Genomic DNA, 16061 nt, shown 5'->3' on the forward strand with positions numbered 1-16061 from the left:
ATGCAACTGAAAAACATTGACAGCAGGAGCCGAATATCCATATAACCAGCTTGAACCAAGATAATACTGCAGCAGGGTTGGGCATACTCTGTTTACAACAAACTCTCCAAACTCCTAAGGCCTGCACTGATGGAAGAGGAAAAACAGAACCATATCATTGATATGTTTCAGAGTAACAGCCGTGTTAGTCTGTATTCGTAAAAAGAAAAGGAGTACTTGTGGCACCTTAGAGACTAACCAGTTTATTTGAGCATGAGCTTTCGTGAGCTACAGCATATGTAAGGGCTGTTGCAGCCCAGGAAGATGTATAAAACAGAAAATATTCTTATAATATTGTTATATGCTGGGGTTTGGTAATGACACCAACTTGCCGAAAGTGTTGGACATGACACACCCACCTTCCATTCAGCCTAAACGAGGGAACAATCAAATGCCCCTTTGTTCAGTGATAGTTGAAACAATGGAAAACCAGCACCCAAGGACTCAACCCCAAGCAGGCCTGGGCAATGGGTGTGGGTTTCCTGGGGGTGGGGTGGGGGGAAGGAGAGTCTTATAACATACACAGGCATGTGAGGATTGATTTGATTGCAGTTGTGTGTGAGAGCACAAGGAGACAGAAGCAGATAGCAGAAAAGCCAAAGAAAGTAGGAAGAAAAGTACTTGCAATGTTGTCCTGAGAGAAACCAAAGAGAGAGAGCTTTTTGGGCAGAGTCCTGGCTGGAGAGGTTTGGAACGGTGAACGAAGAAATTGCCTCCTGTCTGACTGCTACTGTGTCCAGGGACTCTGGACTCTGTGAATATTCTTTATAAACAAACAGGACTGCTTCAAAGAAATACCATCATGAACTTCTCCTCCTAATGGAAACAACCCACCTGACCCCAAATATTGCTAAGTGCTTGGGTCAAAAGGGATAGCACTATAATCTTCACCCTCTGGGCAGACTTTAAAATGTGCTTACTAGGACATACCTGAAATATGAGGATGTGTAAGTGGACATTTGCACATGTAAATCAGACAACTGTGAACATAAGTACCTATTTGCATACACACTTTCCTGTTTTGCATATGAAAATGTTGGCACCATTATTTAGTAATGTGACATTAAGCCTGGCATTTTCAAAGGGTCCTCGGGGAGGTGCCCAACTCCTCTTCATTTTAATGACACATTTCTTTGAACTTATTTTGTTTTTTGAAGGAAAAAAATATGGAAACTAGAAAACTGAAAGTTTTTGGCAATGAAGATTTCAACAAGCATGATATGTTTCTTATGAAAATCTCAGTTTCATTGAAAGCCACTTATTGTCAAAAAAATGTTTGGAAGAAAATTTTCAACCAGCCCTCTCCAAAATGTTATACTTGTAAGCCAGTAGTCTGAAGCAGCTCTCACCTGGCATCCAATGATGAACTGGGGGAAAATATATCAGGCGCAGACCATATTTGCAGAGACACCTACTCTACCTAGGTGATCAGCAGACAGACCTGCTTTGCCAAAGTGATCAGTTTTTGCTGTTTTGGCTTAAAATTCACTTGAGCCTTGGATGCCGGGGTAATGAAATGTCATACTTATTACATGACTAAAGGGCAGCAGAACTGTACTTAATATGCCCCGAGGAATCATCATAATGGAAACCTCACTAGTTAAGCAGGTGCTAGTAATGCCAAATGCAAGTGAAAGGTGAAGGGAAGGATTGAGAACAGGTGTCCTTACTTGGTGGTGTAGGTGTCTCTGTTCGAAGGGTCTTGTATGTCATTTGATCTCCACCCCCTCAAGTTTTTAAAACAGAGCTGACTGGACTCAGCTGAGTCCTTGTTTCTTCTCAGTGATCATGAGAGCTGAAATCACTGATGAGCAGGTCTAAGGGGCTGAGCCATAGATGTGGTGCAGTGACAGTGTCGCAGTGAAAGACAACACAGAAGATGCAGCAGCAGTGCAGTTCCCCACTAACTGGTGTAATCACTAAAAGCTGAACTCACCTAGGACTGGGCGAACTACTGCAAACTCAGAACACGGTTTCACAGCTAAAGGTGGCAACAGCAGAGGCAACCCTGGTGATACTGGCAGCAAAAAGCAGTGACCACGACCAGGTAAGAGGCATCACTCAAACCCTCCATCCCCCTCAAGGGCTGAACCCACCCAAACGCATTCCGGGACTTTACTGACCTCGGATATCAAACGTGAATGGTATGTAGCGGAGGGAAAAGAAGAGGCGCATGCTAAAAGGGACATTTGTCTGTTGGACTTTCACATTGCAAGGTGGGAAACTGAGGCAAAGGACCCTACCCAAGATACTGTGGCACAGGTGTTTTACTTTGCATACTTTTCAATCGCAGCAGTGTTTCCCCAAACTATTGCTGTGTTCCCTCTTCTCTTAATAAAATTTGTGGGGGAGGGGTTGTTATACACAGATTCTGTACTTGCCAGTAAGGAAGTATTGCCTCTTAGAGGCACCCAGGGGTGGTGTGTAGTTTCCCCACATATTTGGGTGGGGGCTCAAGCCAGTTCTGTTTTGTAATTTTAAGAACACCCCTCGGTACGGGACCCAGACTTTCTTGCGGCCAACACCACCTGACAGAAGGGTTACATACGAATATCTCATAGACAATCTTTGCCTTAAAGACTCTCAGTCTGAGCAGGCAACAGAGGCACAGCTGCAGATGTAGCTACAGCAGGTGCTGGTACACTGGGAGGAAAGAAGGTAAAACTGGGCCCTATTGGGGCCTTCCCTCATTCTAGCACCCGCTGGACCTAGAGTTGTGGAGGGAGATGTCCCTCCCTCACCACGTGGCCTTGGAGAAAAACAACAACAGAGAGGAGCCAGCTAGAGACCAAAGCAGGCAGGGTAGCTGCAGAAACAGCTGAAGTCAGGCCGAATTTTCAACAGTGCTGCCCAGTGCTGACTGGCTGTTTGCTCCAACCCTCCCTTCACATCTGGCCCTCTTACCCTCTGCTCCCCACCCAGCCTCTTCCCTTGGATGTCCCAGCACCTTTTACTTTCCTTTCAAGTCAGCTCAGCTGGTGTAAACACACACACACACACACACACACACACACGAAAAAACCCTCCGCGGCACCAACGTGACGTTTGCCACCATCACATTGTTCACTCTGCTGGTGTGTGCTACCTCATCCCCCACTCTGTGTCTGTCTGGTCTATGGAGACAGTCGGCTCTGTGGGGCAAGGACCATCTACTGCTTTGTGTCTGTCACAGGTAGCACAATGAGGCCCTGTTCTTGGCTGGTCCTTTGGTGCTACCACAATACATAGGATTAATAATTATAAGTAACATCATTACTTCCACTTTACAGTGGGGAGCTCAGGCACAGACAGCCCAGCATCACTCAGAGAGTCTGCAGTACAGCAAGGAGCTGAGCCCCACCTCCTGAGCCACAGGCCAGCCCCATAACCATAATGCCCCATAATGCCAGCCTTCCTTTCCAGCAGGCTTTAGAATCTTCCAGCTCAGACAGAAGAGGAGAATGTGCACTCAGGATCCTATGGCTAGGGAACTCGGAAAGCATCTGGAGTTAGAGTTATAAACTAGTTGCAATGTCTGAGCAGAAAGCGGTGGGATTAGGACAGGACTCAGGAAAGGAGAGCACCTGGAAGGAGCTCTCTTCCGTTTGCAAATATCTATCCTGAGTTTCAGAGAGACTTTAGTCTGCAGTAAAAGCTCATGGAGGACACATAAAATATTAAATAGAGAGATTGAACCAAAGTCCCAGTGGGCCAGGTTCAAGACTGGTGTAACTGCATGGAAATAATGGCTTTGTTTTCTTTCATTTTTCCCCTTTTTTTCCATGCATAAACTTTGATTGCTGACAAAAGCCAGGTTCTCAATTACATGAGTCCTTTGCAATTCCAATTAAATCACTCATGTTGTAGGTCACAGTGCCTGACTCCCAGTGCAAGAACAGAACATAATGAAGACAATTTCACCTGCAGAACTATAAAAGTACAGCAACAAATACTCATTTTCCAGCTACTGCCTTATCTTTTGAGGAAAAACATATAAAGGACAGGGCTCTCTTTGGGGTTCTGGCAAGCTCCATTTTCATGTAATTCAGTATTAATGGGACTTGATGACAGGAAAGGAAGGGAATAAAATGTACAGAAATATGTAGGGCTCGTAAGCACAGACTCCTGGTCACCATGCAATACACCACAGGTAGGTCTACACTTGGAGCTGGGGATGTAATTTCTACCTCGAAGAGACATACCCATGCTAGCTCTGATTGGGCTAGTGTGCCAAAAATAGAAATGATACTATTGAGGCATGGGCAGAATGAGCAATGGTCGCAGCACCATGGCTACCCCTCTATCTTAGCACACAAGCTCTGATGGAAGTAGTATGGGTATGTCTCCTGGAGCTGGGAATCACACCCCCAGCTCAAAGTGCAGACATGCCCAGGGGGCCCTTTCCTCTCCCAGTGCAATGAGAGCAGAGGCCCATCATGTGCCTCGTGCTGCATTCCAGGCAGCCGTTTTCTTTCTGCATCTTATTAACATTCTTGACAGACATTTATTTGACTTTAGTGCTGGTGAAAGGGGCTGGGCAGACAGCCCTGGAAACTAAAGTCACTCTCTTCATATACAAAAAAGGTGCATTGCACACAGAAGCAGAGAGAGCCCACTCCCTGCAAACGAGTCTTAGCTCTGGCACTAAGGGACCACCTCTAGGGAGATAAGCTAGTTCAATTTCACTATCTTTGTGGTGCCTGGATTTTCTGCTGAGGCTACCAGTTTTGTTGCTGTTTGGTGTGGACAGTGACCCACTAAGGATTGGATGGAAACACACTGGCTTTGCGCATACAGGCCACTTGAATAACTGATGGATTTTTTAATATTCCACCTCCCACTCCGAGGAGCCAAAGCCCCCCCTGCATTGGTGAGGTCTGAGGTCAGGGTTACAGAAGGGGAAAGCATATTGGATGAACACGACTGAGCTCCTGAGAACAGCTGGAGCAGTGTCCAATGAACAAAGGATGTAGCCATACTTACAGGACGGGGGGAGTTTATCCTGGGAAACAGTGAATCTGAAATATATTGGGTTCATGGTGGATAATCAGCTGAACATGAGCTTCCATGTGACGTTGTGGCCAAAAGGGCTAATGTGATCCTGGGATGCATAAACAGAGGAACCACAAGTAACAGCAGAGAGGTTCTTTTATCTCTGTATTTGGCACTGGTGTGACCACTGCTGGAATCCTGTGTCCTTGTAGTGGGGCGGCTGCCCCACTCCTGGAGAACAGCGATTGAGAGCAGCTGAGTGAGTAGGTGACCACAGCTGTGGCCAGCTCAATTAGGGCCCAGCTGGCCCTGATAAGAGGGCTGTGGGCCAGGACCTGGAAGTGTCTCACTCTAGCCGTGGAGTGGGAAGGGCTAGCTGCTTGGGAGCAAGGTACCTGAACTGGAGCAGTGCTGAGGAATAGGGTAAGGGAACTGGGGAGGTCTAGCCTGGTAAAACTCCAGGCTGCAGGCCTTGTTGAAGGCCTACTGAGGTACTGGGACTGCAGAGATACAGCCTGGGAATAGGCAAAGGCAGCAGGTCCTAACCCCTTGCCAATGATGAGTGGCCATGACAGACTGCAGTCTGCCCCAGTGAGCAGGGGCTAGATGATGACTGGCAGTAGCCACTGAGGCAAGGTGGGTCTAGAGGGTTGCGGGTTCCCCTGGGAGGGGAGACCGAGAGTGAGGGGGTACTGCTGGGGCAGAACCCTGAGGTAAAGGGCACCGGGGCCTGGGAGGGACACAGGGCCAGCGGCAGGTGAGTCACCGGCCTGCAGAGGGCGCTCCGTATGCTGGAAAAGAGCTAATTCCCAGGCAACCAGCAGGAGGTGCCGTGCTGGGGAGTCCTCATCTTGCTGCAGTCCTGTTCAACTGCCAACAATTCAAAATGTTGATAAATTGGGGAAGGTTCAGAGATGAGCCACAAGAATGATTAAAGGATGAGAAAACCTGCCTTATCATGACAGACTCAAAGAACTCAATCTATTTTGCTTAACAAAGAGAAGGTTAAGGGGTGACTTGATCACAGACTATAATTACTTACATGGGGAACAAGTAATTAACCATTGGAACAATTCACCAAGGGTTGTGGTAAATTCCCCATCACTGTCAATTTTAAAATCAAGATTGGATATTCTTCTAAAATCTCTGCTCTAAGAATTTTTGGGGGGCCGGTCTCTGGCCTGTGTTATACAGGAGATCAGACTAGATGATCACAGTGGTCCCTTCTGGCCTTGGAATCTATGGATCTATGAGATTCAGTGTGACAAAAGGAGCCTCTTTGCCAACGGCAGTCAAGAAGGAACTGGCTACAATGATCTGGGCATGCCAGGAAAGGTCCTGCAGGGATCTGGGCTCAGGCTCTACCTCATGATCACTAAATTCAAGGGGAAAGAAACCGTAAGGATTAGGGGTGTTCCTGAAGCTCACACTATGGAGCTTAGCCCTTCAATGAAAATCCTGCATAGCTAGCAGCTTTGCTAGAACATGTATTGACAACAGCAGTTCAGTATGTCCCTGAAAGCACTGCTTTACCAAACGCAGCACCCTTCTAGAAACCCCTTCTGCTTTGCAGTCAGCAGATCACACTGGCCAAGGCGCTAGCACAGCAGAGTGAGGGAGAGGTCAAAAACTGGAAATTCTGCTAGTCTTTTTGGGGGAAAATGTTATAGGAAAGTGGTTACTATTTGTAGCTAGCTGATAGCAGACTAAAAACCTCTGATGTGGGTTATAAGTTGTATGGGAGACAAACTCAGAAACTACAGCAGTGTGAACAGTGTTGTATTCTAGGCAATACACGGCAGAGAGAAGTTTAACTTAAGCTTTCGGTGAAAATTCAGAAAACTCTGTAAAGCACACTCTGGGCATTATCTATTTTTAACAGGTTGCTCTATTATCCATGAGGAGCCAAGAGCAAACCCAGGAGATTCATGCCAGGATAATGACATAGAAGATAACAAACCAGGATGCTGTGGATTGTTCAGAGACTTGATTTATTTACCTTGTTTCTCCACATCCTTCAGAGGGTCAACCCCTGGCGACAGGATAAAGAACATTGGGGTTGCGGGTCCTGACTCCTCAAATGATGTTGCAAAATCTAGAGATCTTCCAACCACATATTTACTTCCCAGCTTTTCTTCAACAAAATCTCTGCCAGAAAAACATTGCAAGACTGTTAATATTCAGAAAAGCCAGAAATACCCAGAGCAGACAGTATATTCCTAAGCCAATGCACAATCTATTAAGTGTATTTATTGTATCTTGCAAACGCAGAGAAATAAGAAACCTCATGATAAGCTGGATGCAAAATGCAGAATCCTAATCAGGATTTGTAGCTTACCATTAGGAATTGCTATTTCAGTAGAAGTGTCCCTGCACATGATATATGTTTTTGAAGCCCCTGTGTGACATAAACAAACAGAAAATGAGAGGAAAAGAAGAGAGAACCAGCCATGGCAGGGGATTCTCAGGGCTGTTGTGGTGAGAGGGATATGTTGGGAGGTTCTGGTGACTGTCTGGATCACAAACCTCTTTGAGACTGGATGTGAACACATCATCAATTAACTGTCAGGATTAGTTAATCAGAAGCCCCCCCCCCCTTGAGATAAACGGTGGTTGTGAACCCACCCAGGAGTTTGAATGGAGTGGAGGAAGGGGTTTTGTGGGGTGGAAGGTAGGCAGAACAGACAGAAACTGAGGACACACAGAACAGAGACTGGAAGGCAAAAAAGCAATAAAGCCAAGCAGAAGCCTGTGAGCACGCTGTGACCCTGGGGAAAAGCTAGAGCCTTTGAGTCTGTTGGCTAAGGAGGCTTGCGGCTGTACATCGAGAAACAGCTCCTTTTGTTCCTGGTTCCTCCTGCTCCTGGGTTCAGAGAAGCAGGACTTCATAAATTTCTTGCAAATAAACAAGATGACATCAAAGAAATTACCAGCCTCCATCAATTTCTACTTCCACCTGGACATCTCCAGGGTTCCAAAATCTGATTAGCTGCTTGGATCAAAACAGTGTAGAACATACAGAATGGCAGAACAGGAAGTCAAATAGAATCCCCATTTTCTGGAGTCCCTTGCAAAGTTAGTATTTTCAGCTGCCATTTATTTTCTCCTCTATCTCAGGTCAATGACATTAACCAGCCTCTTGAAACTACAGCTGTTTCCTCCTCAAACTCGGTGAAGAACTCTGTGGTTCCCTAGTGATAATTATACTTCTCACTTCCCTCTCAGGGCAATGGGAAGCCCATAGTGATGAAGAAGGACAAGCTTCTGTTTCAGACCAATGGGGCTCATTTCAGTAATGATGAAGGGCAGGATCCAAAGACATGCACATGATAACAGACAGCAACACAAAGATGGAGACATCAGGAGAGCATCACACACATATACACAATTTGTATGTGGCACTGTTGCTTTCTAGGCCAGGCTGACATACACCCAATGGGCTAGTCTATTAGATCCTGGTTGTAGAAGAAACTGCATCTCATTAGTCCATGCCCCTTTTCAGGGTACAGTTCCAATTTCTGACACGAGGCTAATTTTAGCAGGAAACACCCAGAAAAAGTGCATGAAAGGAACATGATCACATAGCACCTAAGCCATTTAAATGGGGTCATTCCTTGTCTCAACGATGCCTGCAGCAGTTACCTAGGGAATGGAGGTGGGAGAATTGAACTTAGCCTGTCTAGCAGTGTAGGTTGAAGTGGTCGATCTAGCTGGTGTAGGGATGCAGATGTGAGAGCCAGCTGAGGACTGGATCCTTTCGGTAGCAGTTAGGTAGCTCTTGGGTGCTCTCATACTCAGCATGCAGAGTGTTTACCTTGAGGAAAGAGGAATAGCCTCTCTAGAAAAACATGGCTGACTTCCATGAGAGTAGGATGTCTCAGCCTCTGGAAGGCAGGCCACTTCTACCTAGCTACCTAAGTGTGGATTCAGAAGCTTAACTTTGGGTATCCAGGTTGGAAAATGTTGGGCATTAGAAGTATATTGGCTTCATGTTCATTTTGTATTTAATGTCCTTGGTTATTTTAGGCAGCCCTACAGTCAAGCATCTATAATACGGAAGTCTTTAATGAAGGCATCATGAATTACCCTTATTGTGCTCTAAAACAGCTCCATGATAAGTACAACATATTCTAATGCATTTACACTAACGTCAATTGTACATGCCCAGAACTGTACAAATACTCATCTGATTTCTTCCACCCTGGATTCTTTTTCCTTATCATCAAGAAGTACTGTTACCAGAAGCTAAACTTCCCATTTCTGGGTTCAGCCATTTTTGAGTAATGTGAGTACAAATATTCCAGTTGGAATGAGTGGGGGAAGACTAGTAAAATGTAATACCTATTCACATAAACTCAGAAACAGCTTAGCTGATGTTAAACTTTCAAGAAAAAAAAGTTACCTTTGGGATGAGACAAGACAGGACAATCCAGCCCAAAAGGAGTCTGAGAAATGTGACAGGGTCGGGCTAGATGGCTACAGGAGAGTAACAGAAGGCAGATATATTAGCCCCAGGCTAAGTAGGTCCCTTTTCCCTGGGTAAGGTAACAGGGAAGGTTCCAGAACAATCAGGAACCTTCTGGAGACAATTAAGACAGGCTGATTAGAACACCTGCAGCCAATCAAGAAGCTGCTAGAATCAATTAAGGCAGGCTAATCAGGGCACCTGGGTTTTAAAAAGGAGCTCACTTCAGTTTGTGGTGTGCGTGTGAGGAGCTGGGAGCAAGAGGCACTAGGAGCTGAGAGTGAGAACGCGGACTGTTGGAGAACTGAGGTGTACAAGCATTATCAGACACCAGGAGAAAGGTCCTATAGTGAGGACAAAGAAGGTGTTGGATAAAGAAGGAGGCCATGGGGAAGTAGCCCAGGGAGTTGTAGCTGTCGCACAGCTGTTCCAGGAGGCACTCTAGACAGCTGCATTCCACGGGGCCCTGGGCTGGAACCCAGAGTAGAGGGCGGGCCTGGGTTCCACCCAAATCCTCCCAACTCCTGATCAGACACAGGAGGAGTTGACCTGGACTGTGAATTCCGAAAACCGGCCAAGCTGAGGGCTGCAGTGAAGCTCCAAGGCGAGCAAATCCGCCAATAAGCGCAAGACGCACCAAGGTAGAGCAGGAACTTTGTCACACAAAGTTGTGAGCAAAGGTGAGAAAAGGGTGGGTTAGAATGACAATATTTTTATTCTACTGTGGTATCTCCCAAACGCCTCAGTCAGGATCTTGGGGTACAAGTACAAACAGAGATCTAGTTCCTGCATGGAGCAAGTTACAATGTGGACCTCAACCTAGATATACATGTATAGGATTTTGTATAGCAGTATAAAGCTATTCAACAACCTTTTCAGTGAAAGACTAATGTCTTACAGAAATGCCAGAAGTTGGAAGACAAGGACAATATACATGAAACAAGTCCTGATGAGTGAAAGACCTTTAATTTTTCCTGGAACATCTGTCCTGTGTTGTCCACCTAGAGTTTGCCTATTTTCCTTCATTACACAATTTATAACTACAACTTTTAGAACCAGCATCACATATGTGTTGTTTTTTTCCACCATTAACCCAATCTATAAGACATCTCTTTACTCCAGCACCTAAGGAATAACAGCTATAAACAATTTAATAACTAGTATCAATTATAATGAATTATACAGTTTGATTCTGCTAGAGTTATTTATTCTTAACCATTACAGACAGGGACTGATGTGTAAAGCCAGAGAATGCTAGGATGAAAAGGACAATTGCTGTGGAAGTCACAGCCTGTTCTTGTTTCTCTTCTTGAATCTACAGTTTGTGAAGCAAAACTTGAGTAATTATGGTAGATAGTATCCCACAGCCATTCATAGTAAGTAACTGTAGTGAGTCTGCTGCTTATTCAAAGCAATAAGACAAATCCATTAATACAAAAATAGGCGAGTTTTCTGTTTGATTTGATGTTGTAAACAGCAAGGCACTGACACAAACAATAATACTTGTGAAGTATTCTGCTGCAGCTGTGCTTTATTTTTCATGTATAATACAGCAGAGGTATTATAATGAAATCATGTCTGTTCAACAAGAGGTTCCATACAGCCCAATCTGTTCATCTCAGATTCTGTGGGTGTTTTTTTCATCCATTGCTGAAGAACTTATTGCGAAGTGGAAAAGCTTCTCTAAAGATTTAGGAATAAAGGACCATTTATGCACAAAAAGGTGCACAATTCCTGTTCGATATCCCCCAGTTTTTGACCATATATGTCTTCTCTTCACACAGTTTTATTTAAGATGCTATTACGTATGACTAGGTTCCCTGGCAGTCATCCTGATGAAATGGGTTTCCTGATTAAGAGGGTCTTGATTAAGTGGAGTGGGTGCATTGCACTGCAGTTAGAGATGATTCATTTAGGACCATTAACAAGAATCTTTTAGAACAAGATTGTGTGAGATTCATATATTAAGGTTAAACAAATGTGAACACATTTTCTGAATCAGCTCTGCTTTCTTGAGCACACGGTTAAATAGTTTCCCACCCCGAAATGAGAGCATTACAGGGAGGGCCACTGGGTACCCTTACCGGACAGCGTAAGTCATGCGATCAGGCCGGATGGCTCTCAACATGCACAGCCGCTGCAGAGCTGACTTGCTCTTCCATTCCTGAGGGAACTTCTCCTTTTCAGGGCATTCAGATTCTACAAATTTTTTCCAGCGTTTGGCAGATCCCTCGATATCCCGATCCAGGTTCCGGAATTGCTCCATAGACGACAGGCTCTGGAAAAGTTCAGTGAACCCCATTTAGGACAGACATAATATGTGCCCCTGGGAAGCATTTCTTACAGCTACTAGCTGCTACAGTTTTGCTATGTTGGAATGGTTAAAGCAGAAGCCAAGGAACCAGACTCCTGGGTCCTATTCCCAGTTCACTCACTTCCTTGTTGTCAGTCATCTAGCCTCCCTATGGCTCAGTTCAGCCATCCATACAAGGTGAAGAAAAAGAAGAATACAGTCCTTTATCTCAGAGGTGTGTTGTGAGGCTTACTGAATTAGGCCCTGATTCAGGAAGGCATCCTACTCATGACAGCACTTGAGCATGTACTTAAACTTTAGGCCAATGGGACTTAAACCCATGGTTAAGCATTGTCCTGAATCAGGGCCCTAATTAATAGGTATAAAGTGCATGAGATCCTTAGAATCATAGAACCATAGGGTTAGAAAGGACCACAAAGGTCATGTAGGATGAAATTAACTCTGTAAATGCAAAGTATATTACGTATCAGCCCAAAACAAAATCTGGACACCCCTGAACTATGGGGAAGTTCAGAATAAGAACTGTATTGCTCAGAGCCATTGCTAATTACTATGGGATACATCCTGAGAGATGCTGAGCAGTTATAACTCCCATTTACCTCATAGGTAATATAATGTGTCATCCCAGGCCACATGAAATATGCACCGAAACAATAAATCAGCAAGCGGATCTTCACACAGGCCACTAGAAATGGTATTTGATGTTTCGGCAAGTATAATTACCTGCTGGATACCCAGGATTCTTGAGATGATTGCACATACCAAATCATAGCCTTTGGCTATGCACAATCAGCTGTGTGAGTCTCTAGAAAGCAGGGTCTACTAGATCCCTTGTTGTCCATATAGGGTTTGAAGGTAAAAATGGAAGCATGGCCTGAACCTCCCTTCAGCTCCTTCTGCAAGAAGCTTTAATCAGAGACTCCCAAGGTGGGTGAGGAGAGTGGGTCCTGAGGGGCAATCATTTTGAAGAAGCATAGGGAGGAGGGTAAGGAGCCGTTTTTCTCCTGAGAGAACTGTCCCATGGATTCCCACTCTGGAGATTAACAAGTGGCAGTGAGCATCACTTACTCCATTTTCCTCCCCACCCCATCCCTCAGTCCCACCACATCCACCCATCTGGGTTGTGACCTTCTCCCAAGCACCAGACACATCAAACATGTCTATAACAGACATCACAGTGTCACATTATGCACAGGACTCAATGTCAACTTTCTTAGCCACCTCAGCCTGTAGGATCCAAGGCCCCTAAGGAAAACATCTCAGCAGGGAAATCATCCTGGCAGACTGACAGCAGGAGACAGGGAAGCGGCCCCAGAGGGCTGAGCCCAGACCATGTCTGCAATGGTGCAGGCCCTGACAAACACTACTCTGTAAAGAGCAACAAAAGGGGCAGAAGCAGGGGAGCGTCGAGGGCTGGGGGTGAGTTCCCAGCCCGCTGCCAGACAGAACTAAGAGGCAGTTGGGGCCATTCCTGCTTTTTGCCCCTGGAAACCCTCTCCCTGGGAGGCGCAGGGGAGTGGGGGCGGGGAGGAAGAAGACTATTGTGTTCCAGAAGATCCTGAGCTCATGGCCAGCACATTATCCCAGCTATGGGAATCAGCACCGGGCATTCCTGGGGAGAGTGAATATCCTCCCACATCAGCATGCACAGCTGAGCACAGAATTTGGCTCAGGTGGTTACTTTATACACAGTTCAGATTCAGACCCATGTCTGGCTTTGCTGCAGTCAGAAAGCTACACCTCTCCTTTAACTCTGCATAGGATCTCAGGCTCTGCTACCTGCAGCTCCTCTCTAGTGATCCTGGGCTTGATTGCCTTTACAGGCTGCCTCATGGGGTACCAACTGGAAACCAAACTGCACCTCACTTCTCAGTCTTGCCTTTGGTGTCCATGCCTGCACTCTATCCAGGGACACTGGGGAACCGACGCCCTCACTCACCAGAGGGGGTAATGACTCTCCCTATCCCCAGCCAATATAGAAGTGATGTCCATGGACTGCATCTAGGCCTCCATGGCTAAAATATGATCACTGCAACAGAGAGTTTGGAAGGAAAGGTATAAGCCAACAGAGAAAAAGATTAGACATATTCTACAGAGTATCCACCTCAAATAAATAGTTAAAATAAATCTGCATTCACATATCCACGCAGACGGTCTCTAAAATGCCAGGCAAGAGACACTTCTTCCTGGGCACGCTGCTGTCAGCAACAGTGACACAAATGGCTAGGACTGGAATTTCTGGGCCCAGTACTGGCAGGAGGTGCTGAGGGTGATATCTCTACAGAGAATGAGTGTGGAAGCAATTCCCTTGTAACACTAACAATCACAAAAAAAAATGGGAAATGGAAATGTTAACACTGCGATGAGCATCAGAAGGGAAATCTGGTTAGCTTCAGCACTGAGATATTCAATGGCTGCAGCCAGCCACAAGTTCAGGAACACCATCTTCATCAACATGTGCAATTTCAAATAGATTTGATAGCTGAAATCTGTCTCTTTCTACCCCCAAACACACTTGCTGTCTCTCCCCACGTACACACTCTCTCTCTGCCTGTCCAGCTTCTCATGTTGGTGCTCATCACCATCACATCTGAGCACTTACAGCAGCCATAATACATCACTCTTCCCAGAAGGAGCTCAAAAATAGTGGCTGATGAGCACACATAGGCACCACTCCCCAAGCTATGAAATGCAGCCATTCTGCATCAACATGCCATGACAGCGTCAAAGAGGGAAAGTGGAGAGTAACTTCTCCAAGTTAAGCCTCTGAGGCAAGGGAAAGAGACAGAATGTATTAACCATGTTGGGATGTGGCCAGGAAGGGACCAGGGCTATTGCTCCTTCTCTTGCAAAGGTGCCACAGCATGGTTAGCGGTTGCAAGTATGAAGGCCCTGAATTTGTGTCTCACCCAAAAGGTGGCCCCTCCAGCAGCACACTGCCACTAGCAGCACAATGAAGCACCACATCAGTGTTATCTCAGAGAGAATTCCACCCACTGAATCATGTATCACTATTGTTTTCATCAGAAATCTCACATCTGAGTCGTGAATGGGTCCAACCCTGATGGGGCGTGGCTCTAGGTCTGTGAATTTCACATATTCACATATGCAAAATGAAGTCCTCCCCTGCCCTCACTGTAGCAAATACAAGGGGCATGCTAACAGTTTCCTTTGAGACAGAATTACCATTTTCCATCACAATACAATTTGGTTTATTTTTACATTGTGTCCTTTATCTGCAGTATCGCAGGGAGTTGATCTGAGGGCAGAGAGAAAGGGAGAGCTTTACAGAGAGATGAGGATGTGACAGTGTGGCTCAAAGGGATGAGAAGAAGAGCCAGGCAGATGAGGCAGCAACACACAATGCCTCACTGGGCTGCTGCCTCTAGGGAATGGGTTGAATATTTTATGCACAAGAACAACTTCAAAGGTTTGGTGTCATTGTTACTTCACAGAACTTATCTTCCAGTGCCAGATACACAAAGGCCTACAGTAGTGTATTTATTGGAGAGAATACTTATTCTTATCACTGAATGCAGTCATTTTTAAGGACACTATCAGGTCAAATCTGACCCAAAATGTGTCGCTAAAACGAGTTTTTACAAAGCCTAAGACAAGTAGAAATAGGTCCACGGATTTTTTTCATCTTTAGTTTTAATGGAAATAGTTTAAAATACAAACCAAATAACCCTCCCTCTGTAGACTTTCAACCCAGACACTGCAGCATTGTTCTGTTGCACCAGAATCTGAAAGTGAAAGTGACAAGTCTAGTTTCCATGTCCTACCCTGGGGTTAATAATATAAACAAGTAAAATAGTATCAATAGCAAACTGTTTGCCATCCCCAAGTGTTTAAAAATCATGAATTGGGCCCCCCAAAATCCTGAGACTTGTTTAAAAACGAGTTTTTTAAAAAGAATGAAATGTGGGCTCTTCTTATATGCCTTCTGCTTTTTGAGCCCTTTGGGTTCACTTGGTTTCATGTTTTCAAGCTTTTCTCCCTAACCACGAGCACTAGAAACTCCCTATGGGGGAAAAAAAAGAGAAAGAGAAAGCTGAGCGTTTCACCTAATCCCAGGCTTCCAGCTTCTGCGGCTTCAAGAAACACCCCAAATGCCACAAGACTCATGACAGAATTGTGAGAGTAAGCAACACTGTGAAAACTAGGAGATTTTAAACACCCGAGCAGTTTGAATAATCTAGGGTATTATTTGTGAGATGTGTTTTTATCAAGTATCCTGCTTTGAACATGAGATTGCTCCTGTACTGTCAC

The 16061-nt window shown here is 45.3% G+C and overlaps 1 protein-coding gene and 1 long non-coding RNA gene across 6 annotated transcripts in view; one reads left to right on the forward strand and one right to left on the reverse strand.

The window, feature by feature from the left end:
* Window positions 1–16061, reverse strand: part of DNAH9 (dynein axonemal heavy chain 9) — a 379511-nt gene that overhangs the window by 50965 nt on the left and 312485 nt on the right. For all 5 annotated transcript variants that reach the window (XM_037913877.2, XM_043527698.1, XM_043527699.1 and 2 more), the window contains 2 exons: window positions 11560–11753; window positions 7010–7158 (listed from right to left, as the gene is read on the reverse strand). In XM_037913877.2, coding sequence (XP_037769805.1) covers window positions 7010–7158; window positions 11560–11753 — 343 coding nt within the window. The remainder of the gene's footprint in view (window positions 1–7009; window positions 7159–11559; window positions 11754–16061) is intronic.
* Window positions 5265–8126, forward strand: LOC122462823. The gene is made up of 2 exons (XR_006285643.1): window positions 5265–5433; window positions 6893–8126. It is a non-coding gene; the product is annotated as an uncharacterized LOC122462823 (long non-coding RNA).

Source organism: Chelonia mydas, chromosome 14 (genome assembly GCF_015237465.2).
Source record: "Chelonia mydas isolate rCheMyd1 chromosome 14, rCheMyd1.pri.v2, whole genome shotgun sequence".
NCBI classification, from domain to species: Eukaryota; Metazoa; Chordata; order Testudines; family Cheloniidae; genus Chelonia; species Chelonia mydas.